The 25,425-nt window shown below is 54.2% G+C and overlaps 1 protein-coding gene across 1 annotated transcript; it reads left to right on the top strand.

Moving 5' to 3' along the window:
• Window positions 1–9,950: 9,950 nt before the first annotated feature.
• Window positions 9,951–19,989, top strand: CXH2orf50 (chromosome X C2orf50 homolog). Its single transcript, XM_004609408.2, has 4 exons — window positions 9,951–10,069; window positions 15,313–15,352; window positions 16,154–16,350; window positions 19,685–19,989. Exons 1-3 carry the CDS (start codon window positions 9,951–9,953, stop codon window positions 16,343–16,345), a joined length of 351 nt encoding a protein of 116 aa, XP_004609465.2. The 3' UTR covers window positions 16,346–16,350; window positions 19,685–19,989.
• The last annotated feature ends 5,436 nt before the right edge of the window (window positions 19,990–25,425 follow it).

Consider the following 25,425-nt stretch of genomic DNA (forward strand, 5'->3'; position numbering starts at 1 on the left):
ACAGGTGACCGTCCCTGTGCTGACTCCGGACTAGTGACCATGGAGCCCTGGCGTGAGACGGGGGGGACATCAGCTCCCGCCCATTGTGGCCAGCTCCTCACTGCGATCAGGTCTCTTACCCGACACACGCAGGCAGGGGAGCCGGGTCCGTTCTGCCAGAGGGCTGAGGGGTTACACTGGTGAGACCACCCAAAGGGGCCGGGGAGGGCTGAGACCCACTGGAGCCTAAGATTTGCTGGAGCCAAGATCATGCAAGGGGCGCCTGGCGCCTGGAGGTGTTCATTGCGATGCATTTGCACAAGGGCAATCACACCCGCCCACGGGCCAGTTTACTGTTGCCGCGGCAACCCCTGAAACCGACAAATACGGTTAGAAGCTGAGGGTCACTTTGACTCCTGGAAATCACTACCCTGAAGCGCTGCTCCCTCATCTTGGAACTCTCACGAACAACCCAGCCCTCATCGGCTCTCCCTCTTTCCTGCTCCTCTAGCACCTGGAAATGGGGGTGGGAGGGCTGGAGGGTGGGCGGCGCGCTCTGGGTGTGGTCCTGCCAAAACACAGACCGAAGCATCAACATACGCCCCTCTAGGAGAGAGTCAAGGGCTTCGGGAAACATTGAGCCACTGGCCCCCGTGTTCCAGCTTGAGGCTACTCTGCAGGTCCTTCTAGCCGCCGAGCTTCCTGCCACCCGTGAAGACCCCCTAGAGACCCCGCAGAGACCCCTCAGAGACCCCACTGCTTGACTCGCTCCGCGGAGTGAGGCTTCTCCCACAGACCTTCCTGCGATCCGGGGGAGATGGGTCCCCACACACACGACACACAGCAGCCAAAGGAGGGTCCCCCTCACCACCCTGACAGCAAACAGATGATGCGCTAGCCCAGAACATTCCAGAAACTGTGAGTGTAGCAAGCATTCCCTGAGATATGATTATCTGACTGTCCATCCCACTAGCCACCACCCGTTATCTCTCAGCCCTCCCTTGAGCCCAAGGTTTGGGGCAGAATCTCTGGTCCTTGGGAAGGGATAAACTTCTATCCTAAGACAAAGCCCAGGGGGTTGCAGAAATGCTTAAGGTGTAGGTGAGAGGTAGGATGGGGGCAGCTAAAACGGAGCTGCTGACTGGGGAAACTGAGGTTTCTGCTCTCGGTAAGACTAGCCAGGGGCAGCTGTCCCAGGTCACAGCATGGCGTCTCCGCTGGGCAATGACAGCAGCGGGCACGTGAGGGGAGCAGGCGGGTGGGCCGGCGGGTGGGCTCAGACCCAGTCTCAGCCGTGCACCCTGAGTGGGGACAGGAGCAGGCACCGAGCACAGACAGCTCACACGTCCTCCCGTTTCCCCGGGGAGAAGGATCAGATGTGGGCTGAAATGACACCCAGGCCTGGGCAGCAAAGGGCCGGTCATCTCCGAGAAAGCGGAGACGCCCTGGTCTGCAGCCTGGAGAGATAACAGGGGGGAACCAAGCAGCCGGGCAGGTGAGGACACAGACCCACAGCCCACACCCCAGACCTGCCCGCAGACCACAGCCCTCGCCCTGCACCGGGCCCTGCCCACCCCAGCACCCAGCACCCTGCACCCGGGTGCCCGTTCCGCCCCACCCTAGCACCCCGCACCCCGCACCCACACCAGGCCCCCAACAGGGGTCTGGCCTGCAGGAACCTGCCCCCACAGCTGGTGGGCTGTAACCAGACCCCCAGAGAGCAGAGCCAGAGACTGCTTCCCGGGGCCCAGCCACCCACTGAGCACTTTACACATCACGGGTGGGCGGGGTGAGGAGCTCCATGTTCCACTCATGGGGGTGGGGGTGGTGTGTGGGACTCCCGGAACAGGCCTCAAGCAGAGGGTCACTCCACCGTGGAGCTTGTGTCTTCACCCGGAGCCTGTCTGTGCCACACATCCGACAGCAACACATACACATACACTCACACGCAGATGCGCACAAACACACACTCATACACACACACTCACATGCACACATTCACATACACACACAAACACTAACATACACACTCATGCATACACACATTTACACAAACACACACACTCACATACACATGCACTTATACACAAACACACATACACAAACACTCAGATACTCACACATATACGTATACAAACACACATATACACAAACACACTCAATATACTCCACATACTCACATATACACGTATACAAACACACATATACACAAACACATTCACTTACAAGTACACATCTACATGAACACATTCACAACATATACACAAATACACATATACACAAACACACTCACACATATACAAAAACACACATAGACACAAATACACACACTCACATACATACACTCACACGTATACACAAACACATTCACACATACATACACTCATACATGCACAAACAGACTCATGCAAACTCACACCACACACTCACGTAGCCACACACACATTCGCGCGCGCGCACACACACACACACACGCACACACACACATCTTTCCCAAACAAAGCTGTCCTCTGATGTGAGGTGTCCCTGAGAAGCAGCACCGCTCTGTCCAGGCTGACCCCTCAGTGCTCGCTCTCAGACACCTGCTCTATTTCCTTTCCTCACACAAAGCCACTCGGTGAGTGTCAACTCCCAGAGGCCTGGCTCGCAGCAGGAGGCCCGTTGGCAGGAGAGGAGGCTGTCAGGCCCGGAGCAAACAGCCTCCCTGACTCCCTGACCGTTACTGATCTTTCCCTGGCTCTGTGCTCACGAGGGATGCCTGGGGAGGTCACACCCACTCGGGAGCCCATCTGAGACGTAACCGCCCAGCCCACAGGGGAGGGGCCTTCCGTGCCCACACACATCCTCAGTGAGGGGGGCCCAAGACCCTGTCCCCCGCAGCCCCTCCACCCTGCCCCCGTGGTTGACACCTCACCATACTCGCTGCTTTGTCATCCTTGGTATCTCCCTTCGCCTCTGGGCGATCGTTCAGGCCCTAGATTCTCCCGGCAGCACCTACAGCCTCACTGGGGAATGGCCACGTCCCTCGGGGGCCAGGCCGGCCAGGACCAAGGTCTGCCAGAGACAGATCTCTGCCCCTGCACCCACCCCGACTGCCCTCATCCCCTTGAGCCCTGTGGCCAACACAGTGCCCATCAGAGACCACCAGGGAGACCATCCCTGAGCAAGCCGGGGCGAGATGTGACAGGCGGGCCCCTGCCTGGGTCAGCGGGACGGGAAAGGCCAAAGTGAGGCCCCTGGAGCCCTGTTATGGTTCGCAGGTTCCCTCGGCTGCGGGGAAAGACTCATCCTCATCACCAGGAGCCCGAGTGTGGTCTGGAGAGACCCTGGCAGCAGCCACCCCCAAAGCCAACAGACTGGGGCTGGAGCGGCAGCACAGTGGGCAGGGCATTCGTTGCCTTGCACGCAGCAAACCCGGGTTCGATTCCCGGCATCCCATATGGTCCCCCAAGCACTGCCATGGGGTCATTCCTGATGGCAAAGCCAGGAGTAAGCCCTGAGCATCACTGGGTGTGACCCAAAAAGAAAAAACAAAACCAAAAAACAAAACAAAACAAAACAAAAAGCACACAGACCTCAGGGGAGGCCACATTCAACCTGGAAGGAGCAGTTTCGTTAAAAGATTGACATCCGCTGTGTCAACCCCTAACACGCCTCCTTCGCACGCCTGCACAGTGGAAATGTCCAGATGTGTCCTTTCAGAGGAGCCGACGGCCCTGGGTCCTACCCTTTAGAAAACATTCGAGTTTCCCTGCTGCCTGGACCCACCGTGGCCTGAGAGGTCCTTATCCAGGACCCGTTTCCCAGAAGATGCATTCTTTGAGGGGCACTCCACTTCCGCTCTGTCTTAGATCAGAACTGGCAGGAGGTCCTCACACTCAGAACCCCACATCTTGAAGGCTTCCTGCCCAGGCCAGGAGAGAGCCCTAGTGGACCGAGCACATACTTTATATGCAGGAGCCCTGGATTGAGTCCTGAGTCCTAGGCATTGTGTGGGCACCAATGCACTGCTCCGCCCCCCCTCCCCCACACACACAGTACCAGAAACGCTGGGTAAAAAAAACAACAAAAGAAGATGAGTAGTTCCAGAACCCAGACTGGATGCAAAGCTGAGGCTGCCCCCTGCTGCCTGAGAGATGCATTGATGGCCCTCATCAGATTCAACGTTTATCCTCTCAAATGCATTCACTTGCCCATGCCTGCAAAATAAGAGACAAAGCCCCAAATATTCCCCCCAATGTTTAAAATTCCTCCAACTCTCAGGAATGCAGCATTTCTTACTGTATCACAGTCACTGTCACTGTCATCCCGTTGTTTGTCGATTTACTCGAGCAGGCACCAGTAACGTCTCTATTAAACTCAGCCCTGAGATTTTAGCAGCCTCTCCTTACCTGTTTTTTCCCAACGACTGGAGACTCGTTCAGGGTCAGGGGAATGAGACCTATCGTCACTGTTTTTGGCATATCAAATACGCCACGGGTAGCTTGCCAGGCTCTGCCGTGCAGGTGGGATATTCTCAGTAGCTTGCTGGGCTCTCCAAGAAGTATGTATTTATCTTTTATTGTATTTGAGATATGAATATGCCATGGGAGCTTGCAAGGCTCTCCTGTGGGGGCAATAGACTCTTGGTAGCTTGTCAGATTCTCCAAGAGGGAGAACAAGGCTATTAGATGTCACGCGGCCACACACTTCCGGGAGCTTGGTTTTATAGTCTCTGGATGTTGGCTGTTAGTGGGATTACATAGCGCCCAGGGCATTTTGTGGGTGTGGTTGCCAAGCTATTGGAAAATGGGGATTTGGGGTGGAGAAGGCCCATTCCGAGCAGGCTTGGAGATCTCAGCCCCGGGTCCCGCACACCTGGGTTCCTCTGCCGGTCCTTTAGTGCATGAGGCTCGTCCGAAAATGTGGAGAGTGGCCTTGAACATGGCTGTGGCTTGGGACTGGGCCTTCTCCACCCAGATCCCCCATTTCCCAGTAGCTTGGCAGCCACACCCACAAACTGCCCCTGGCACCGTGTAATCCCACCAACAGCCAACATCCAGAGACTATAAGACCAAGCTCCCGGAAGAGAGTGACACAGAGTCTCTTGCATCTTACTATACATTTAAAAATAAAAAAACCTTACCCCTCATAAACTAGAGTTGTTAAAGAACACACATCCAACAGTGTAATGAAAGCATTATTCAAAACAGTATTCAAAACAGTATTGAAAGCAAATTTTTGGCAACAGAGGGCTTTAAAGAGGAGAAAGAAACCAAGAAACACACACACACACACACACACACACACACACACACACACACGTCCAAACTATTACTAAAAGGAAAAATTCTAGGGGAGAAGGAGTGAGATAAAATATAGTGTTTATGTGTGTACAGCTAATAGAAGTACACACACATACATACGGATACAAAGGAATTTCAGTTAGCCAAAGAAGGCCAAAATGTTGATTACTTTTGACAAGATGAATGGAACTTGAGAGTGTCAAGTGAAGTGAGTCAGAGAAAGGAAGGTACTTTTGGTCTCACATGTGTGGAGTGAAAAAACTGATAGAAAAAAAGAACAGATTAGCGACTGCCAGAGATGAGGACAGGGGTGGTGGGCAATATGGCAAAGGGGATCAGAAGATAGATGATTTCCAGTTTTAAATTAAGTTTTAAAATCATTTGTAGTAGATCTCTAGTTACCCTAAAATCAAGTTACAGATGAAGAGGCATTGTCCCTAATTAGAGTGCTAATACAGGAGAACGTTCTATCCTTGTATCCGTTGCTCTTCCACCCAGAAAGAAAAAAAAATTGGAGCTGTTCGGCTCACTTATCTTTTTGTCACAAGCAAGATTGCCTTTGACACTGCCACCGCCACACGGTGCTGCTCTAAGCAGCCAGGAGCATTGAGTGGGTTCTGTGGGGTCAACCAGAGTCTACACTTCACCCTTTGTCCTTAAGTCAAAGATTCTCTTTCACGAGTAAACTCCCTCGCTTGTTTGTCCATCTAGTTTGAATTACTACTGAGCTTTTGCTCCATCCCCCAGCTCACTCAGCCTTTCCCAGGCTAGTCTCGCCTTGCCCAGCGCTGACTGACTTAGAGTCCTCCAGCCACTGTCAGGACTGAGCTGAGTGAGGGAACTAGGAATAGTCAGTCAATGAGTACCAACAGGTGCCGCCTCAAGTCCCAATTCCCCCCACCTCGACAAAAGAATAAAAAAATACTCTGATTTGGATACTTCAGGCCATTGGACCTTGAGTAGACTATTTAGTCCTGACTTTAATTTCCTAACCTGTATACATGGGTCTAATAGCAGCTTTCCCATGGCATTGCTGTGAAACTTAAATAAATGAGTCGGTAAATGTAAATCATATACTTGTTTATGTGTTTAACTACGGATAGTGTTAGTATTTTTCTTTGTATTTTAGGTATATTTTAGTTATTTTTAGACAGGGATTTCCTGAGAAACTACCATATACACGTATGTATAGCTTTTTTTTTTCTATAGAAGATGCAATCCAGGTTACAATGGGTTCACACAAAAGCATCAGGATATAGTTTTTAAACTAAAATTGGTTGAAATATCCAAATTAGTATTTGTGAAATTGAAGCCTATTATACCAGAGCTGCTCCTCTAAGCATTAAGGTCTCCGACATATAAACGATTATATATAGATAGATAGATAGATAGATAGATAGATAGATAGATAGATAGATATATTCTCTGAGCAGCATGTAACCTGCTCATAGTAGTCTTTGCTATTTATAGATACTCCATCTTTCACTGTTAGTTATTTACTTTTTCCCCAGAGTTTTTTGTTCTTTGCTTTCACTGTTTCTTGGTAAAATTGTCCACGTCTGGTGGTGCCAGGGGCCTACACGTGTTGCTCAGAGGGTTGCTTTCAGCAGTATTTAGAGCATCCTTCGGTGGTGGGATTGAGCCTGGGCCCCCCAGCACAGCATGCATTTCTTACTAGAAGCCACATTTTTATATTTATATAGTACAATCATTTACAAGGGATATTTCTCCTATGCAAATAAGGGCTCACGAATTGATACCAGTGACTAGAGCAATAGTGGAGAGGATAGAGGGCACTTTCCTTGCCATGGCCAGCTTTGGTTTGATCTCCGGCACCACACATGGTCCCCTGAGTCCGCTCAGGAGCTCAGAGCCACGAGTTAGCCTTGAACACCACTGGGTGGGCCCCTCTGCTCTCCCCCCAAAAAAAAAATTAAAATCAGGCATGCCAGAGAGATAGCATAAGGCTTATAGTATACTTTGCATGCACCCAAACCAGGTTCGACCCTAGCACCATAAACTGGGGTCACTGCAGAACACAAGAACTGCTTTGTGCACCCCACACCCCACAAAATAAAAAAATAAATAAAAATAATAACCCGAGATTAAAAGAATCGAGCACGGGACTGGCAGCCTGTGGGGGTCTGACCCAAGCCCTGTGTATTCCCCATCCAGGGATTCTGGTTCAGGGTCACTGTTTCCTCCAACCCCCTACAAGCTCTGCCCCCCGCCCCAATCCAGGTCTGATCAACTCCCTCTTACCAGACTGTCAGGAGACATCAAGGAGAGATGCCAGTGGATACAATCTCCAAGCTAGGAGCAAGGCGACGGCTAATTTCATGTAATTATCTATTGGGGAATATTTAACTTGTCTCCCAGAGCCTAGATTGGTTTTGAAAAAGGAGTGTCTAATTGCAGAAAATTATCAAGGAGGCTCCTGGAGAGAAACATGGTGTAGTGAGTCTCGTGTTCGTCTGTCATTGATGGAAGCACGGGCTCTCAGCAGGAGCGTGGGCCCACGCGTCACCCCACTGGGCCCTTTGCACGTGGCCTGTCCCCTTGGATAAGTCACTCTGTAACTCTGATGAACCTTTGGTTTTCCTTATACAAGGCATGGAGGAAAGCCTCGTCATCTAAGGAGATGGGCTGACGCCCATAGACGTAGAGTGTCTAGCCCACAGACGGGCTGAAGACAAGAGCTCTCTCCATAACAGATGCCAGAGGGAACTCCAAACCCTTCAATCCATCAGAGGCTGAATGTGGTCCAGCCAGCCCAAGTTCAGATGTGGGTGTTCCAATGCCTGGACTCTCCTTGGAAACGTCATGAATTTGTCAATATGGGGTTGTGGTGGAGTCAGTGGCCCCACTCTGCAATGCAATGTGCACGTGTCATTACCAAAGGGATTTGGACCCAAAGGAATACACAGAGACCCCAGGGGAGACAAAGACAGGGTCAGAGGGATGTACTAAGTAGCAGTGACCTAAGTAGCAGTGACATCAGAGAGAACCCAATCTCAAGACCAAAGACAGACTCTCTTGGGCTGGAGCAATAGCACAGCGAGTAGGGCGTTTGCCTTGCATGCGGCAGACCCGGGTTCGAATCCCAGCATCACATATGGTCCCCTGAGCACAGCCAGGAGTAATTCCTGAGTGCAGAGCCAGGGTTCCCTCCTTCCCCTGGTGATGAGGACTCACTGCAGCACACGTGTGTGGCTTCTCTCTCATGGTCTGTGCCACACACCGAGAGAAACTATGCCACCAGCTCCCCTGGGAACCCTGGGTCGGGCCAGGGAGATGGCTGGTGTGGCTGAGTGCAGGCCCAGGGCTACAACAGCATGAATTTGATCCCGGACACCTCCAGGCGTCGCCCTGGTGGCTCCCTAGGTGCTCAGGGGCGAGTCGTTCCAGGAACAGCCGAGCACCTCTGGGTATGACCCTTGAAAAAATTAAAATCTAGGGGGCAGAGTGACAGTATAGCAAGGAAGGGTGTCTGCCCTGCATACAGCCAACCTGGGTTCGATCCCCGGGCACCATGAGCCCTGCCAGGAGTAATCCCTGAGTACAGAGCCTTCCTGCCTCTAAAAGGCTTTCAAGGAGTGTACAAGGACAGGAAGAAAACACAATTGCTGACTCCAAATTTTTATGGGACGCGTGGAGGTTTTGGGGTGACCAGGGGTACCCAATGATGCCTGGGGCCTGACTCTGCCCACAGACTCGGCTCTGTTCCCCAGTGCTCCCTGGCTCTGCTAACACTAGTGACTTCACCAACGAAATGGTCTATCAGGGAGCAACCCCAAGGGGGCAATCTGGGCAGCGCCCTGCCCGGGGGTCTCTAGAGGGGTTCTTGATGGACACAAGGCACGTCCATCCCTGAGGCACTTTCAGTGGGTGGGTATGGGCAGGGGGTGCTGGTGGCTCTGGCCTTGGTGGTCTGGACTAGCTCAAAGGAGGGAAGAGAAGTGGGGGGGGCCTGGAGAGTGGTAGGGGGGAGAGGGGCAGGAGGAGAGGGGCAGGGAGAGAGGGGTAGGGGGAGAGATGCAGGGGCGGAGGGGCAGGGGGAGAGGAGAGGGGAGAGGGGCGGAGGAGAGGGGCTGGGGCCTGTGGGGATGAGTGGTTGAGCGGTCAGGAGGTGATGGTGTCCAGCAGGGACTGCCCACTGGGCCTTGCTGCAGGCCCGTGAGGTCTGTGTTCTCAGGCCCTGGCAGCCTCCTTCTCTCCGGGCCTGTCCCCTGGTGTCCTGGCAGGGCCCCATTTAACCTTTGCTCAGAGCCCCAGAGGCCAGGCTGGCCCCGCCCCTCCCCAGGCAGAGAGGACAGTGGGCAGCAGCTGGCCCGGCCAGCCCTCCACATGGCCTCTTCACGGGCACACGGGGAGCCACCGCGTTGCCAGGGCAACAGTCAACAGGGCAGACAGTCAACAGGCAGACGCTCTGTGGGGCCACCTCCAGTGTCCCCACAGCTCCCGGGCCACCCCACCTGGGGGGGGCGCGTCCTGGGACAGGTGAGCGCAGGCCCCCCATTCTCTCTCTCTCTCTCTCTCTCTCTCTCTCTCTCTCTCTCTCTCACACACACACACACACACACACACACACACACACATCCCACACCAGGCACCAGTGGGGAGTGGCCCCCTGGGGCCCCCAGAGAGGCCCAGCAGCTGAGTCCTTCGACTCCCCGCCAGGCCCCGATGGCAAGTGGGGGTCTTCCCGCGGGGCCCAGGTCAGGGTGGGCGACCCTGAGCAGCGTGCAGCAGGACCAGCTGTGGAGGGAGCGGCTGCAGGCCGAGAGGCAGAGCCAGAGGCGCTGGTGAGTGACCCCTGGGGGCCCGAGAAACTTCTAGAGAAAGACACCCGGGGCAGCGGGGAGCCAGACTGGGTGGGCTCAGAGGGAGCAGGACAGCAGCCGGCCCCCGGGCTCCCCTCCTGGGCTCTGGGCGCCCCCACCGCGGTCCTGAGGGCTGAGTCCTTGTGCCTGGCAGGCAGGAGACCACAGGGAGGCAGAGGGGAGGCTGAGACCAGGCAGAGGCTGTCCCCTCAGCGCCTCGGGTACGGGGGTGGGGGGGGTCCCCAGCTCCCTCAGGCCTGGAGTGCCCGCCTCGTCCCGGTCCTGGCTCCTTGGGGCCCGTCAGTGACCCGCAGGCTCCAGACCTGGTGAGAACCAAAAACCCCAGCGGGGAAGGGAGGGGGCGGATGATGGGGGTGGGGTGCTGGTGTGATGACGGGAACCAGGGCCCGGGTACCTCTTTGTCCACTGTTGTTGACCAGACCTCCCGAGGTCACAGTTAAACTGAGACCTGATATATGAGAAGGGCCAGGAGGTTTGGTGCATTTTCAAAACAGAATCAAACAAAGCCTCTCTCTGGGACTGCAAAGGTCTGCATTGTTTGGGGGTTTTGTGTTGGTTTTTTTTTTTTTTTTCAAATGTAAGGAGACACCGGCTGGGTTTTAGGCTGAGTGTGGCTGGATCTAGCTTACTTACAGTTCTGAAAGCCCGCTCTGATCACCAGCTTAGAATGGCCAGAGTGGGGGCGGGGGGGGGGGGGGGGGGGCCGGCTGGGAGGGTGGTGGAGGCCCTGAGCGGCCTACCCTTGGGGGTGGAAGTGGAGCCTGAGATCTGCGAAGAATTCAGGGAATGTTTTGGCGGTAGAGTGAGAATTGCTGATGAGTGTGTGTGTGTGTGTGTGTGTGTGTCTGTGTGTGTATCTGTGTGTATGCGCATGTGTGTCTGTGTGTGTGTCTCTGTGTGTGTATGCACATGTGTGTCTGTGTATGTGTGTCTGTGTCTGTGTCTGTGTCTGTGTAGAGTATTGGTGTCTTTGTGCGTGTAGCTGTGTGGGTGTGATAGGAGAGTGTGTAGTGGGACAACATGAAATGTGTGTCCTCTATGTGTGTTGTGTGTAGAGAATGTTCACAAAGAGAGTGACTGGAAAACTGAATAAACCCAGGGGATTGTCAGAGAGCAGTAGGGCCTGGAGCCAGAGGAGGAGGCGTTTGCCTTGCATGCGACTGAGCTGGATTTTATCCCCAGCATCCCACATGGTCCCTGGAGCACTGGCAGGAGTAATTCCTGAGTGCAGAGGCAGGAGTGAATCCTGAGCGTCACTGGAGATGGCCCCTCACCAAAAAAGCCAGCTGTGAAAGTACATAAAAGTGCAGAGAAGTTCATGGAGGCTGAAGAAGAGTGGGCCAGAGAAGTCCACTCAGCTGAAAGATCAGTGGGCAGAGAGGATTCCAGGCCAAGACCCTGGTCCTCCAGGGTCTGAGATGCTGGAATCCCATCTTTTTTTTACCTTATTTTATTTTATTTTATTGATTCACCATGAGATATAGTTACAAACGTTCATGTTTGTTTCAATCACACAATGATCAAACACCCATCCCTCCACCAGTGCACATTCCCCACCACCAATATCCCCAGTATGCCCCCCACCCTTCAACGCCCTCCCCCTGCCTCCATGGCAGACAATAATCCCACACTCTCTCTCTACTTTTGGGCATTATGGTTTGCAGTGCAGAGACTGAGAGGTTATCATGTTTGGTCCTTTATCTACTTTCGACACACATCCCCCATCTCTACCAATTCCTCCAACCATCATTTTCTTAGTGATCTCTTCTCTATTCCAGCTGTCCTCTCCTGCCCGCTCATGAGGCAGGCTTCCAACTATGGAGCAATCTTCCTGACCCTTCTATCTACTGCCCTTGGGTGTCAGTCTTGTGTTATGTTATTTTATACTCCACAAATGAGTGCAGTCCTTCTATGTCTGTCCCTCTCTTTCTGACTCATTTCACTTAGCATGATACTCTCCATGTCTATCCACTTATAAGCAAATTTCATGACTTCATCTCTCCTAACAGCTGCATAGTATTCCACTGTGTAAATGTACCAAAGTTTCTTTAACCAATTGTCTGTTCTAGGGCACTTGGGTTGTTTCCAGATTTTGTCCTATAGTGGACAGTGCTGCGATGAACATATAAGTGCACATGTCAGGGATTAAAGATCTGGCCTTACATTCGGCTGACTCTGGTTTGATCCCCAGTGCCACATGGTCCCTACGGGTATTATCAGAGAGTAACCTTTGAGAACAGAGTCACGAGTAAGACCACCAGCTGCGGTCCAGAAACCAAAACACAAAAAGTATTAAGAAATCAGTAAAATCCACTTTAACCTTTATTTTTTTAACCTTCTATATGTAAAGTATTATCATTTCATGTAGTCAATAGAAAGAAAAAGTATTATCATTTCTATGTAGGCAATAGAAAGAAAAATGCAAGAAGTGGTTTATGTTCTTTGTTCCAAGCCTTTGATATCTAGTCTGTGTGCTTTACTGATGGCTCGTCTCTATTTGCACTGGCTACCTCTCAAAGGCTGGACAAATTAACTTCTGTTTCCACAGAGAAAACTAGGCCCTGAGTTCCCAAATGCAGTGATCTGGCCCTGGTCACACAGCAAGTAGGCAGCAAGCAAGGACCTTGTGTGCTTTCCTCATACTTCACTGGCTCTCGCCAAAGCGTAGCAGGTTCTGATATCCATGCCCTTAGCTTCCATTCGTTCAAAGCCAAAAATCATAACTTGGGTCCCTTGCGACAGCAAGAGACACTGGTCAGTAGAAGCCAGGACATTGTGGGAAGAAGGAAGGAGATGGATTGGCAGAGTACGGTGGAGTGGAGGGGACAGGGCAGGGGGGGGCGGGGGTTGAAGTAATCCAGATTGCAGTAGGGACTCTAGAAAGAGAAACAGAGTTGATCGGAAGGCTCAGAAGGTGGGTGGACTAGAGCCTCAGGGGGGTGGTCTGAAGCCACAGGTATGGCCCAGAGTCTGCACACGGAGCAACTAGGCAACTTGGACAAAAACAAAACAAAACAAAACAAAACAAAACAAAAACTCTCCTAGAAAATGAGCCTAAATTTAAAATGTAAAATCACAGAACAAAGTGACAGTTCATAAAATCAAAATGAGTAGACGTTATTCAGAAAAACAAGGGGATGGGAAATATGAAATATCAAGTGGAATGAGAACCCTAGAAAACAGTGCAAGAAGGTCCAACATACTCTTAATAGAGGTCTCTGAGGCAAGGAGAAATATTGCAGAGGAGATGTTGAGGCTTCCAGAATCAAAGGGGAGCGTCCACAGTGCTGGGACACGTGCTGCCGTGCAGGAGAGGGAGCAAGAACGGAAGACCCAAGAAAGGAAGGAGGAGCCAGAAAGGAGGACGCCATAGACTGATGGAGAAGGCGGCCCCATGCCTCCTTCCTCAGAGCGGGAGAACTCGGGGTCACAGGGACAGCTGAAGAGAAAGAGCCTTCTTGATGACCTCATGCGTTTGATTATGTGAAGGTACTATTGAGTGGGATGCTATAGTTCTGTTGAAGAATTTGCAATCAAAGATTAGTGTGTAGAAAAATCCAAGAAAAAGTAGTTTTGCTCTAATTAGGAAAAATGCAATTGTCAACTATTAAAAAATCGAAGTTGAACAAGAAAGAAACTGGGATTGTATTAGACCCAGTTCATCACCGAACAGTATTTCTATAATCATAAGGACATGAAAGATAAATAATTTAACCAAACTCTATAATTTTGTTTGTTTCATTTTGGGGACACATTTGGCCGTGCTCAAGGGTTACTCCTGTCTCTGTGCTCAGGGCTCACTTCTGGTGGAGCTTAGGGAGTCATATGTAGTACCAGTGGTTGAACTCAGCTTGGTCACGTGCAAGGCAAGCACCTTAACCCCTGGACTATCTCTCTGGCCTCACTCTATAATTATTTTTGAAAACAGAAGATGAGAAAGAGGCAAGAATACTCATTTCTAATCTTCCATAAGAGTCAATAGAGATGGTTACTTCTTTAATTCCAGAAATGGCAGGGTAGGTTTATTATTCTAGAATATATAGATGTGGCATATATTCTAGAATATATGGATGTAACGGGCTGGAGAGATAGCACAGCGGGTAGGGCGTTTGCCTTGCACACGGCCGACCCAGGTTCAATTTCCAAAATCCCATATAGGCCCCCAGCACTGCCAGGAGTAATCCCTGTGCATCGCCAGGTGTGACCCAAAAAGCAAAATAATAATAATAATAATAATAATAATAAACATAGAATATATGAATGTGAAAGATGGAGAAACAACTGGAAAGTGGCAAACCAAGTGGAGGCCCTGGAGTTAGAGGCCAAGAAAGTGCTTTTATCATATATGTTTGCCGGGAAATACTCCCAGTGGTGCCTGGTCAACTGCCTGAGCCAACTGGCCTTGCCAAAGGGTCACCAGCCCAGCCCAGCACTGCCCAGGAGCCTCAAGAGCGACACCAACTGTGCCGGGGCCCACGAGCTGCCAGTTCCAACTCCAGCCCCTGCATATGCCAGACCTGTGCCCCTAGCTTCTAAGTGCATGACCCAAGTTCGCTTCCCCCTTCCCCCACTTTCCCTCCCCCCTTCACCCCTACACACACACACACACACACACACACACACACACACACACACACACACACACACACACACACCCCTCCCAGATATCGAATTTCTCAGGGCAAAGAATGCATTTCATTCAGCACAAAGAAAGAGGTGGAGGTGAAGTGCAGAACAGAGCATGTGCCCCAGAATATTTTGTGAAAAACGAAAAAAAAAAAAAACACCAGTTTTCCTCTCTGTCCTGTGACTGTGAGCATTAATTTTTGGAGGGGTGAGGTGGCTCCAGAGAGCCCAGGCAGAGCACTCACTCACTCAGAGCCAGGATGCTGAGGGGGTGGGGGTGGGTGCTCAGGAAGGACCAAGGGGAAGGTCCTCTCAGTCACCCAGGGGCTCAGGAGCCTGGGATCTGGAGATGTGTCCCCCTGGCTGCTCTCCCCGCCTTGACCCTCCCATCGGTTCATGGGGCTGATCCCTGTGTGCGAAGAGGGTGTGTTTCACAGGACCCTTCCGGAACGCTGGTTGATACCAGGGTTTGTCTCTCTCGCGCCAGTTCCTCCTTGAGCCCCCGTGCCTGCGTTTGCCCAGTATCAGGCACTGCCAGATGCCCGGGCAAACTCACTGCTGCGCGCTTCCCTTCCCAGGGCTCAGAATTGGAGCTTCCTGAGAGATTTCGACCCCCTGGTAAGACCATGTGCGGCCCTGGGCTGTCTGTTCACTGCTGACTTTGTGCCCCCATCCCCGCCCACCCAGGTGGGCCGGCGGGCGGCGTTTCAGGCAGGGGAAGAGCAGCACCAAGACTGAGAAGGAGACAGTCTGGAGCAGGGCGTGGGGGCAGCTCGGGCACTTCTGAACCTGCCTCGGTGCTGGCTGCCCTGGGGTCGAAAACGCAGCTCAAGGGACTAAACTTCACTCAGCTCCGGGTTCCCACTTCCAGCCAGTAAGAATCTCTCCCTGGGGCTGGCGCGATAGCACAGCGGCCAGGGCGTTTGCCTTGCATGAAGCTGACCTGGGTTCAATCCCCAGCATCCCAGATGGTCCCCCGAGCACCGCCAGGGGTAATTCCTGAGTGCAGAGCCAGGAGGAACCCCTGTGCATCACCAGATGTGACCCAAAAAGAAAGAAAGAAAAAAAAAAAGAATCTCTCCTTGCCTGCGGTGATGCATTAGCAACCGACCTGGGGGTGCTGGAGTCTAGGGGGTGGGAGGGCTGCAGGGTTCAATGGAGACAGCACAGACCCCCCGCCCCCACCAACCCAGTCACTGATCTGTATAGCAAACAAACTTAAGGGGCCCAGGGAGTTCTGGGGGAGTCCCAGGGTACAGAAGAAGGGGCCCAGGGCTGTCTGAGTTTCATCACTCTCCTGGGGGGGAGGGGGCGTCCTTCCTCACCTCCTCCCTTGTCTCCTTCCTTGTCCTCCTCAGGGCCCGGCTAGTGTGGGGTGTCCCCGGGCCCCAGCACGTGACGCAACTGTCCCTCTCTCAGGGTAACAGGAAAGAGCCGGTGCAGCTGCCCGAGCACGTGCCTCTCTTCTCGGACACGGTCCCCAATGCCTCGAGCCAGGTGGTGGGCAGCAGGCTGGACACGGCCCTGGGCCGGGCCCTCACCCGCATGGACCTGCTCTTCGCGGAGGGGACACGGAAGAAGAAGCTGGACGAGGAGCTGCAGCCCGTGTAGGGAAGGTCAGAGAGCGGGGCTGGGGGAGTGGGGGCCCAGTCTCCGTGCAGCACAGCGAGCCCCCCTAATCTGGGCCGGGTCTCCCTCAGCCCTTCGTAAAGGCTGAGCACTGGGCTGAGGACCGGCTGAGTGATCCCGCAGGTCACTCAGGATGCCTCAAGAGAGAGATTTCCGGTCAGTCTCTGGGAGCTAATGGCCCGGGTCCACGCTGCTCCTGACCAAGTGCTCTGTACTCTCAGCTGGGTGCTTGGAACCTCAGTGTCTCTGTCTCCCCACCTGTAAGTGGGCGTAACCGCTTCCCGGCACTGCAGTGACAAACGACCCCCTACGACAGCACAGGTGGGGTGGGAGGGGCGAGTTCAGAGGGCTGGGGATCAGGCTCTGGATGCTGGGCCCCTGGCACTGAGTGGTTCCCTGAGCACGGCTAGGAGCAAACCATGAGCACTGACAACGGAGTTTCCCCCAAGCATGGCAGGTCTGGCCTCCCAAATAGAAAACAAAACAAGGGTGGCGGGGAAAGGGAAAAGGAAAAAACACCAGGCTAGAGTGACAGTACAGCGGGCAGGGTGCTTGTCCTGCATGTGACTGACCCGGGTTCGATCCCTGGCTTCTCATTTGGTCCTCAGAGCCCTACTAGGAGTAATCCTTGAGTACAGAACCAGAAGTAAGCCCTGAGTATGGCCAGGTGTGGCTCCCAAACAAAACACACACACACACACACACACACACACACTCATTATCTAACAGGTTCAGATGTGGAAAGACCAACCTGGGACTCACCTGGTGCTGCAGGACTTTGTGGAAGAATCTGGTCCTGATTCCAGTTCCAGAGCTGCCCTGTCATCTCTGTCTTTGAAGACAATATTCAATATTGCAATGTCCTTCCAAACCTCTGCCTCCTTCCTTCCTTCCTTCCTTCCTTCCTTCCTTCCTTCCTTCCTTCCTTCCTCCCTCCCTCCCTTCCTCCCTCCCTCCCTTCCTCCCTTCCTTCCTCCCTTCCTCCCTCCCTCCCTTCCTCCCTTCCTTCCTCCCTTCCTTCCTCCCTTCCTCCCTCCCTCCCTCCCTCCCTTCCTCCCTCCCTTCCTTCCTTCCTTCCTCCCTTCCTTCCTTCCTCCCTTCCTTCCTTCCTTCCTTCCTTCCTTCCTTCCTTCCTTCCTTCCTTCCTTCCTTCCTTCCTTCCTCCCTTCCTCCCTCCCTTCCTCCCTCCCTTCCTCCCTCCCTTCCTTCCTTCCTTCCTCCCTTCCTTCCTTCCTCCCTTCCTTCCTTCCTTCCTTCCTTCCTTCCTTCCTTCCTTCCTTCCTTCCTCCCTTCCTCCCTCCCTTCCTCCCTCCCTGCCTTCCTTCCTCCCTCCCTTCTCCCTCCCTCCCTTCCTCCCTCCCTCCCTTCTTTCCTTCCTTCCTCCCTTCCTTCCTTCCTCCCTTCCTTCCTTCCTTCCTTCCTTCCTTCCTTCCTTCCTTCCTCCCTTCCTCCCTCCCTTCCTCCCTCCCTGCCTTCCTTCCTCCCTCCCTTCTCCCTCCCTCCCTTCCTCCCTCCCTCCCTTCTTTCCTTCCTTCCTCCCTTCCTCCCTCCCTCCCTTCCTCTCTTCCTTCCTTCCTTCCTCTCTCCCCATCTCTATCTCTGTTTCTGTCTCTGTCTGTCTCTGTTTCTCTCCCTCCCTCTCTGTCTCTCCACCCTTTGTCTCTCTCCCCACCCTCTCCCCCATCCTGTGGGGACCCTGTGCTCCAGTGTCCCATCACACACCCCTCAGCTTCCCCCTTTGCTTCCCAGCCTGGGCCCTGGGTCACCCACCCCCGACAGGGCTAACAGCAGTGCTGGGGTGACAGGGCTGTCCAGAGGGCGAGGGGCTGAGTCTCGTGCAGGAGCAGTGGAGGCCGCCTGTGATGGGGGCCCCCGCCCGCACAGTCACGTGAGGAGAGGTGGGGGGCTGAGAGCCACCGTCCTTAGTGATGTGGGTGTGGCCAGGATGGGTCCAGCACAGGTGGTGCTGGCCCCAGGCACGGGTCCTCCATCTCCAGCAACAGTGCAGTTCCAGGGGACGCTCTCAGGGGTGAGCAGGCTGGAAGGACACTCCCTGGGGACACTCTCCAGCAGTGTGCGTCCAGGCGGAAGCTGCCTCTTGCTGATGGTTCTGGGTCAGTTCTGCACGTCTTCCACTGGGCCGGCCATCGCTGCCATTTAAGCAGAGTGAGAGCAAGCAGTGATCCTGGGATGGGCAGCTGGGCCACCTCGATTCTGAGGCTCCAGACCTCCTGTCCCCAGGGAGGGCTGGCGGAGCCCAGCAAAGAAGGAGCAGACAAATCCCCAGGGAGGGAGGACGTTGGGCTCAGGCATGGCAATGTTTCCTGTCTCAAGGGCAACGACCGAAGTACAGGAAGAAAAACGCCCGAAACCAAAGGGCTACCTGCATCACAGGGGTGTGTGCGGGAAGGTGATCTGGCATTCACTCTCCCAGGAAGTCAGTGGCAGCAGGGTCGCTGACCATATTGCAGAGGGTCCTGCGCTCTCCAGAGCCCGGAGGATGGCTGAGGGACTGGGGGTCCAGGTGGGCCCCCTCTGTCTCTCATCCGCAGGGACCCACAGCTTCCTAGCATGTTCTTCTCTGGCACACAGGAGGCTTTGGCAGCTGCCTCCTGGCCACGGGCAGCCACGTGAGACCCCCCCGTCACCAGTCAGAGACAGGCCCCCTCGCCCGCGAAGGGAGCCCCGAGAACAGATGACCCAACTCCATGCGGGCCAGAACCACACCACACACAGCTTCACACGGCAGCTTCCGGCAGGCAGGGTGCGGAGCCTGACGCCAGCCTGGGACTCAGGGAGCCAGACCCGGGACTGCTCAGACTCGCACCAACCCCTGGAGGCCCAGGTCTCTGGTTCTGCACTGCCGCCAACCCCCCCCCACCAGCCCTCAGTCCACCTTCTTCTTTGTTGTTGTCTGGGCCACGTGCAGTGGTACTCAGTGCTCACTCCTGGCAGTGCTCAAGGATCACTCCTGGTGGGTTCAGGGAACTATCTGGGGTGCTGGAGATTGAACCCATGTCGGCCACATGCCACGTGAGTGCCCTGTCCACTGTGCTCTCTCTTCCCCACTTCGCCTTCTTTCTCACCAGGCTGCCTGCTTCTCACCTCGCCAACTGGTATGGCATCAGCCTTGGCGCTGGGGCAGCCTCTGCACAGAACTTCCCAGGCTGAAGGGCAGGGGGAGATGTGGGTCCCCCTACAGGGTTGGCATTGGTAAAGGCACAGGGGGCAGAAGAGAGCACTGGACTAGGGGTTGCAGCAAAGCCCAAGCATGCACCTCCCCACTGTGTCCCTTCTCTTCTCCACTGTCTACTCTGGCAGGACGCACATCTCAACTTTCATGCAGTCACACTGACCACGGGCCCGGGAAGAACCCACATGACTGCAGCTGCTTCCAGTGCCAGCAAGGCAGCCGGGCCCAGGCTGTGACTCGAGACTCCAACCCTTAGGGGCTCCCTTGGCCAATTTGGGACATCAGAATGATGCTCAGAGGAGGATTCCTCCACGGCTTGAAGCCAGTCTCACATGCTGGGGGAAAAGGCAGCTGAGATAGAGAGGGACCACCACGCAAGGGATGCTTGGAGAGCCCGCTCGGGATGGGAGATGCGTGCTGCAAGTAGAGTGTAGACCGAACATGATGGCCACTTAATATCTGCATTGCAAGCCATGACACCCAAATGGAGAGAGAGAGTAGAAGGGAATGTGCCTGCCACCGAGGTGGGGTTGGGGATGGGGTGGGGGTGACGGGAGAGATACTGGCAACATTGTGGTGGAGAATGGGCACTGGTGGAGGGATGGGCACTCGACCACTGTATGACTGAAACGTAATCACGAAAGTGTGTAAGTCTATAATTGTATCTCACAATGTTTCATTAAAATTTTTTTTAAAAAAAATGATGGCCAGGCCTCTGGCACCTCTGACCAGCCATCTCCCACCATGTATGAATGGGGATGCTAATCCGTGAGTTTAGACCAATAATTTAACATTTGATATCTGAGGATGGAGAGCTAGTGCGGCAGGTAGGACATTTGCCTTGCATGCGCCCAACCCAGGTTCAATCCCCAGCATCATTCATGGTCCCCAAGCCCCACCAAGAGAGGTCCCTGAGTGCAGAGTCAGGAGAAGTCCCTGAGCACTGGGGGGGGGCACCCAGTGTTTGTTATAACTGAAGCAGTCTGTATTAGGCACTAAAACTGGATATGAAGAGGAAAGGGCCCTTGCCTTGTACATGGATGCCCCCAGATTTGATCCCCAGCACCCATATGCACGCCTGAGCTCTTCCAGGAAGATCCCTGAGCACCAAACCAGGGGTAAGCCCGGAGCACCCCATATCAAAACAAAACAAAACAAAAAGGCACTGAAACTATTGACTGAAAGAGTTTTAGGGAGCACTAGATGATGGCCTACGGCGGAGTCCACCTTGTCTGAGTTATTAGTAGGCTTAGTCACCCCCGTAACAGGTCAGCAGACAGCAGTGGAACTGGATGGACTGGGCACTTCTGCAGATCAGAGCAGAGGTGCTCACAGTCGGATGAAAACAGGCACAGCCCCATGGGAACTTTCTGTGAAAGAGCTGGCCGGAGTCTTCACAACGGCTCTGTCACGAGAGATGCTGTCCCACGAGATCAGGGATAGGCAAAGGAGTTCATGGTGAAGGAGGCCGCTCTGGTCTATCCGGGACCAGGGCCCACCACAGCAAAGGCAGCGGCAAAGCACTCCACAGACCCCACATTGGAGAACAGGTCGAGTGTCAGCTAAAGGTGCAGTACCGAACCTGAGTGCTGCGTGAACATTACTCTGTAGAGGGTGGACATGCCACAGAGGGCGTGTGGACAAAGGTTCCTGCTCTTAAGAGACATCATCATCATCAACATCATCCCATTGATCGTTGAATTTCTTGAGCGGTCTCAGTAACGTCTCCATTCGTCCTAGCCCTGAGATTTTAGCAGCCTCTCTCTACTCGTCCTTCCCAACGATGCTGCGTTGGAGGCTCTTTCAGGGTCAGGGGAATGAGACCCAGCATTGTTACTGGTTTTGGCATATGAATACACCATGGGGAGTTTGTGAGGCTCTCCCAAGCGGGCAGACATAAGCAGCAGAAATTCGGGGTAGCATGTCCTGATGTCTTTAACTTGCCAATGGGTTTAGCAGAACCAAGTGTCTGGTGTGTAAACAGAGACTCATCAAGCTCATGTCAGTGAAAAACCTTAATTATTGACACACAAGTGAAAAACATACAAGGGCTCCTTGTACCGTTCTTACAACTGTCTGTAGGCTTGGGGACCTCAAAAAGGCCGGGTGAGGGGAAGGGCCTTGCCCAGCAGCCCCTAACTCACCAGCTTCACCCCAGTGAAGAGTTTGGGGCAGATTAAACCACTCTGCGGCCAGCTCTAGTCTGAAGGGATGCCGGGCTCTGCTGAGGGGACGCTCGAGGAGGCAGGTCCTGCGGGCTCCCCTACGGACAGGGCACAGGGAAGAGGCCCAGTTCTTCCAGATGAAGGGATGGCACCATGGGGTGGGGGTGCACACCACACTCTTGCAGACAGACGGGAGCTCCAGAGATCAGCTCTCAGCCAGAAGAATCGATGTAGCACTGGGGCACCTCAGCTGGGCCATGGGGAACCCTACACCCTCCTTCAGGGCCCAGACCCTGCCTCCCCCTTGCTTCCACACAATGCCAATACCAGTCTGTGCCAGTTTGGCGCTGGTCAGGAAGAGCAGCCATTGAGCACCTTCAGTGTGACTTCTTCAAGTCCTTTCTCCGGTAATGCGTCAGCATCCCTGTTAATCCAACGACGAGACTGAAACCCAGGCAGTTCAGGGCCTGTCCGAGCTCATGCAGCCTTGCAAGGCCACAACTGAGGGGACGGGACAGCCCCGTGTCAGCACGTCCCCACCCAGCCGGAGCTGCATGCAGGGACAGGCTTCAGCCAGAAAGAGGTTGTCTTTGCCCTGTCCTGGGCAGCCATGGGGCTGCTGACGGCCTCACAGTGTCTGGGCCCTCGCCAGCTCCTGGGCACTGGGAGTGTCGTGACCCGGACTATTGCCCCAAAGCCTTGAAACTTCAGGCGAAACTCCACCTGCCCTGCTGTGGCCTCAGCCCTGGGCTCCAGCTGCGACACCAGGCCAGGCAGTGCCACACCAGGGTAGACTGGGTCTGCCCGCCCACTCCCTGCCACTCAGAGAGAACGGACCAATGAAAATGAGGCCTCCGAGAAGTGGTCTTGGCGGGTCATCTGGGGCCCGATTTTTGGAGACCCATACTGCTTGCCATCGAGGTCGAACCCGCCAACACCCCCAGCAGCCGTGGAGGAGGGCTCCTCGCTCACCACGGCTCCCCGCACTGGCTGTTTCTCCACTCGAGTCTGCATCATTCTCACGGGCTTGAGGTGGTATCTCATTTATTTTTTAATTTTTAAATTTTTTTTCTTTTTCTTTTTGGGTCACACCTGGCAATGCACAGGGGTTACTCCTGGCTCTGCACTCAGGAATTACCCCTGGCTGTGCTCAGGGGACCATATGGGATGCTGGGATTTGAACCCGGGTCGGCCGCGTGCAAGGCAAACGCCCTACCCGCTGTGCTATCCCTCCAGCCCCTTTGTTTTGATTTTAAGGCAACATAATGCGGGAACCAAGGGCACAATCGAATTGGAGGAGGTGTGTGCCGGAAGGCGGCTGGCTAGGCTCCTTGGCAGAGGGAGACGACGGGAGGGAACACCGGCAATGGGTGTGGTTGTTGGACGGTTGGAATATGCCCGTGAGAAACCATCATGAATACTATTGCAAACCAAAATAACAGTTAATAAAACGTAAGGAAAGAAAACGACGCCTCCTGCCCCGAGTGCGCCGGGCGGGTGGGAACAGGGCGGGGTGCAGCCACGGGGCTGCCAAGGAGGCTCTGAGGCTGGGTGTGGCTGAGGACCCGCCTTGGCGGGGCACCAGCGGCTGCCTAGGGAGGGCCGGTCCAGACCCCTGCTGGAAGCACCGAGATGCAGATGCGGGACCTTTGGGATAACCGCGCAGGAGCAGCGGCGGCTTACCTGGCGCCCCAGCTGCCCCTCCCCGCCCCCGCGGCGGGTTCTGCTGCCCTCCCCGGAAACCTATTCAAGCGGAGGGAGGAGGCGGTACTGTGGCTTGTAATGGAGCCTCTGCTGGTACACTCCCCTTGGCAGAGAAGGCCATGACCCCTCTTATTTCCAGAACATTCCACAGTCTCCCGGGACACGGTTTGGGTGGCTGGCCCAGGGCCAGGTAGAACTGACCACAGCAATCTCACGCCTGAGTGCACAGATCTGCTATGCCGAGTGCGACTCCTGTTTCCCCAGGGGGTGGGGTTGAGAGGGGCAGCCTGTTCTCCCGGCTGCTGGAGGGGTGTAAGAGCATGCGACAGAGCTTCCGCACAGGAGTCTGCAGAGAAGACACTTCTGCCCTGAGCTGGCGGCTGCCTTGGAAGATTTTGCACCATCACCGCTGACAGGAAACTACCTTTTTTTATTTTATTTTTTTCATTTTTGGGTCACACTGGGCACTGCACAGGGGTTCCTCCTGGCCCTGCACTCAGGAATTACCCCTGGCAGTGCTCAGGGGACCATATGGGAATGGGATGCTGGGAATTGAACCCTGGTTGGCTGCGTTTAAGACTAACACCCTATCTGCTGTGTTGTTGCTCCAGCCCCAGGGAGCTGCCTTTCAGAGGCACTCGGGCCCAGGATGCACACACCAAAGTGGGGCCCGGACAGGTAGGAAGGCGTGTGGCCAGCCGCCCTCAGCCCCTCCTGCCAGGGCGTCTCATCTTATTGTGTGTCCACATCTGGGGCTTTGCAAAACGGGAGCTTCTTGTCCATTGTGTGATGTGCGTGTGTGTACGTGCGTGTGCATAAATGTATGTAGGTATATTCAGAGGGTTAATGAATACACTTTACACGCTGAGTTGTGTCCCCCCACTCCCCAAATCCCATGTTGAAGACCCAACCCCCAAGGCACCTATATTGGAGACAGAATCCTGAAAACCGAACTGATGAAATGAGGCTGAAGGGTGGCCCTATCCACCCCCCGGGTCTGAGTCAGGAGAGGGGCAGGGATGTGTGTGTACCCAAGACCGCCTGGGGCCCTGATGGGAAGGCAACTTCTCTTGGAGCCCAGGAAGGGTCCTCCAGCCAGTCTTTCGGTGGTGGGAACATTCCTTGCTGTTGCGTGCACAGTTCAGGACAGAACGTGCTGAGTTGTAAAACTCTGTGTCTGTCTCCAGCAGGGATGCTGCGTGGGGCCAGTAAGGTCCAGTCCTAGCTCTTTATTTGACTCCCTCTTTAGCTCAGGGCCTGGAGCTCCTCTGGCTGATGCCAGGAGACCAGGAGCTCAGGGCAGGGCTCCAGAAAGAGACTGTTGACACCTCTCACTGCCCGTGGTGCTTGAGGTGAGTATGGCCGTTTGGATGAGCACCTGGCAACTTCCCATAGAGTCAGCTTAGAGCGGAGAATGCAGAAGCGCCCAAAGACTGAAATGCATGACTTAAAGTGCCCCAGCTAATAGGGGTTAGGGTCATGGAACCCAGGCACTGGACATGCGCCAGATTTGGGGGGCTGTGTGGATGCACAGGGCAGTGTTGGGGCACGAGATATTTTCCATGATGCCGGTTGAGTGACATAATCCAGCTGTTGAATCACCCCCAGGCTCAGACTCTCCACTCTAAGAAGAGGTGGTTGGAGCTGCCAAGACAGGGCATGGGGAAGGTCACTAGCCTTGCATGCAGCTGACCCAGGTTCGATCCCTGATACCACAAGGAGTGATTCCAGATCAAGAGTCAGTAGTAAGGGGCTGGAGCAACAGCACAGCGGGTAGGGCATTTGCCTTGCACATGGCTGACCCGGGTTAGATTCCCAGCATCCCATATGGTCCCTGGAGCACCACCAGGAGTAATTCCTGAGTGCAAAGCCAGGAGTAACCCCTGTGCATCACCAGGTGTGACCCAAAAAGCAAAAAAAAAAAAAAAAAGAAGAAGAAAGAAAGAAAAGAAAGAAAGAAAGTCAGGAGATATGGCCAGAGTGCATGCTTTGTATGCTGG

Source organism: Sorex araneus, chromosome X, assembly GCF_027595985.1.
Source record: "Sorex araneus isolate mSorAra2 chromosome X, mSorAra2.pri, whole genome shotgun sequence".
Taxonomy (NCBI): Eukaryota; Metazoa; Chordata; class Mammalia; order Eulipotyphla; family Soricidae; genus Sorex; species Sorex araneus.